Source organism: Tupaia chinensis, unplaced genomic scaffold (genome assembly GCF_000334495.1).
Source record: "Tupaia chinensis unplaced genomic scaffold, TupChi_1.0 Scaffold144705_1, whole genome shotgun sequence".
Classification (NCBI taxonomy): Eukaryota; Metazoa; Chordata; class Mammalia; order Scandentia; family Tupaiidae; genus Tupaia; species Tupaia belangeri.
Genome location: NW_006204566.1, coordinates 4,477 through 8,046, shown reverse-complemented (window position 1 = coordinate 8,046; position 3,570 = coordinate 4,477). Strand labels below are relative to the sequence as shown.

At 39.1% G+C, this 3,570-nt stretch overlaps 1 protein-coding gene across 1 annotated transcript; it reads left to right on the top strand.

The window, feature by feature from the left end:
* Positions 1–301: 301 nt before the first annotated feature.
* On the top strand, positions 302–1,192 carry LOC102486177 (putative vomeronasal receptor-like protein 4). The gene has a single exon (XM_006167338.1). It carries the CDS (start codon positions 302–304, stop codon positions 1,190–1,192), a length of 891 nt encoding a protein of 296 aa, XP_006167400.1.
* The last annotated feature ends 2,378 nt before the right edge of the window (positions 1,193–3,570 follow it).

Below are 3,570 nucleotides of genomic sequence, written 5' to 3'. Positions count from 1 at the left end.
TTGCTTATATGATTCTCAGAAAATAAAATCTGCTTTAAAAATTTCTATTTTGTATTCATACCCAATATGGCACTTGAGATAGCTTAGATGACCAGGTAGACTGCCACAGGGAAAAGGATAGACTTCTTTTACCAGACCTTGCTGACTGGCTGTGTCGTGACCCTCAGATCAACTTACATCACTCCCCGCAGAACCCTTGGGGACAGACTACCTTGGCAGGCAACATCCTCATGACTGGTGTTGTCCTCAGAACTTCTGTGATGAACCCAATGTTTTTCTCCACAGGAGATAAAGAACAATTATGAATATTGCCAAGGGAACAATATTCGTCCTTCTGCCTGGACTTGGCATGGTGGGGAACCTCTCTGTCTTTGTGAATTACATGTGGATTTGTTTCATGGATGCTGAGAAGAAACCTGTACACATTATTCTCATCCATTTGACTTTCACAAATATAATAATAATTTTAAACAAAGCGATGCCACCGATGATGGTAGCTTTTGGTGTGAAAAACTTCCTACATGACACGGGCTGTAAGATAGTAATTTTCCTGGGCAGGGTGGCTCGGGGCCTGTCCATGTGCACCTACAGCCTCCTCACAGTGGTCCAGGCCATCACCATCAGACCCAGGGCCTCAGCGTGCGGCTGGCACCAACCAAAGGCAGCTCGGCACATCCTTCCCTGTCTGCTCTTCTTCTGGGTGCTCAACTCTTTGATAAGCATGGACTTACTCCACGTCCTCACAAGCAGCAGCAGAAATGGATCACATGTGATTGAAAATCATTACTATTGCCATGTTCAGTCACAAAGCCAGGTAACACGATGGCTTACTCTCAGTGGCATGGTCCTTCATGATGCCCTTTTTCTGGGTCTCATGGGCATGTCCAGTGGCTACATGGTGTTCCTTCTCCACAAGCACCAGAAGTGCTCACTCTACCTGCAGAACACCAAGCGAGTCTCCACCACACCCCCTGAGATCAAAGCCGCTCACAGCGTTCTCTTTCTGATGCTTTGTTTTCTTTTCTTTTATTGGACAGATTCTATGATTACTTTATGTGTAGATTACTCCTTGAAGAATAATTTCATACTTTTAAATGCTCAATTAGGGAAAGATCTGCTATCACACTCTTCGGTGGTCATGGACTTTGTTTCCTCTGAGCAGCCTGAAAATTACGTCTTAAGATATTCCTGATTGGGCCAGGGCCCAAGAACCTTTTATAATCTGCTCTGCTTACTGATCTTCACTTAAGATTTTGACATGTTTAATGTCTTACTATCTACTTAGATTTTAAAACTATTAAGAAATCTTGTTTTTATTTTTAATCTAGCATCATTAGTTTTTTTTTTTAAAAAAACTACAGGTGGTATTTATCACAATAACTTACAGATACAAACTAATGATAAACTATAGTTTGATAGAAGATTATAAACATGTTGCACACCAGTCAGTTCCTTTTTTTAGACAACGTGCTCTTTTGATGACAGTTAAATGAACAGATACACACTATTGTGAACTATTTCAGGCAATAGAACAACTGGTTTTTATTTATTTTTCTCTTTTTTTTCTTTTTTATTATCATCATAATCTTCTTTATATTACATTGGATTACATATAACTTTACATTGTATTACATTGTTTTTTCAAAAGGGAATGCCATGCATGTCAGTCAGTACAGAGACATTAATCTCCCCACTTCAACATTCAATATCTTTTCTGTTTTCCCCAATCATTATTTTTATTATTCTAATTATTTTTATAAAACAGTCAATTGTTATTTCTCGTTTTGCTTGTAAAAATACTTTGCCCATCATGAAATACTTCTCAGACCAATCCAGTTGAGAATACTATACATGTCATCATCAACAGTTAATAACCCCTATCTGTTTCTCACTAACGTCCTGTCTCTCTATTGTTCACTTGCTATCTTTCTCTATCCTCTTCTCTTCACTTACCCCATTCCACACTGTCCTATTCTCATTAAGTACCTTCACTGTGTTTATGTCCTCCGAATTTTTGCTCTCTATTATAGAGTGCGGATAGTCGGTATATATTGAGTGGATACATACAATATCTTTCTTTCATAGCCTGGCTTACTTCACTCAGCAATAGATCCTCCATATCTGACCATTTTCTATCAAATTCCAGGGTCTTGTTATTTTTTATGGCTGAGTAGTATTCCATAGAGTATATATACCACACTTTTCCAATCCATTCATCAGTTTGTGGACATTTAGGTTGGTTCCATGTCTTGGCAATTGTGAATAATGCTGCAATAAACATGGATGTGCAAGCACTTTTCTGACTGAGCGTTCTCCTGTCTTTTGGGTAAATACCCAGAAGTGGGATTGCTGGATCAAATGGTAGTTCTATTTGTAGATCTTTGAGGAACCTCCATATTGTTCTCCACAGTGGTTGAACTAGTTTACATTCCCACCAACAGTGGAGGAGGGTTCCCTTTTCACCACATCCCCGCCAACACTTATCACTTTTTATATTCTTAATCTTTGCCATTCTGACAGGGGTTAGGTGGTATCTCATTGTGGTTTTTATCTGCATTTCCCTTATGATGAGGGATGTCGAGCATTTCCTCATATGCTTTTTGGCTGTTCGTATGTCTTCCTTAGAGAGACTTTTGTTCAGCTCACTTTCCCATCTTTTAATCGGGTTAATCATTTTTTTTCGCATAAGGCACTTGAGTTCCCTATGTATTCTCGTTATCAGTCCCTTGTCTGAGGCATATTTAACAAAAATATTTTCCCATTCTGAGGGTTGTCGGTTCACACTTGTTACTGTGTCCTTTGCTGTGCAGAAACTTCTTAGTCTAATATAGTCCCACTTGTCTATTTTAGGGATTATTGCCTGTGCTTTGGGAGTCTTATTTAAGAAGTCTTTGCCTACTCCAATGTCTCCCAGAGTTTCCACAGCATTTTCCACCAGTAGTTTGATTGTTTGAGGTCTTAGGTTCAGATCTTTGATCCATTTTGAGTTGACTGTTGTTAATGGTGAAAGATGGGGATTCAGTTTCATCTTTCTGCAGGTGGATACCCAGTTTTTCCAGCACCATTTACTAAAGAGGTTTTCCTTTTCACAATGGATCGACTGATATCTTTTGTCAAAGATCAGTGGGCTGTAAGCTTTGGGGGTTATTTCTTGGGTCTCTATTCTATTCCATTGGAATGACCTAATACTTCTGACATACTTCTTTTTTTTATAGTTTTTATTTTTTCTATAGGGCGTGTGTGCTTGCCAGATTGACAGAGAGAGACATAGAGACAGAAAGAGAGAAATCATCCTCCAGAGGGGATGGTCACGCCACAATCCCTTCTCCTCCATTCTCCTCTCGGGAACTTAAAACATGCCCGGCGTGAGTTTTAAGCCACCGGATCTGGGACGTGAACTGCAGTTGTCTATGTGGGAGTCGAGCGACATAGCCATTATGCTAACTGCTGGTTCCCTACTTCTCATATATTTCTTCATTTAAGAATTATATTAGGATAAAAAGGCATAGTGACAAATAAAATTAATATGGACTAACGCTCAAAGTTTTTAAAAATAATTAAGCAAAGAAA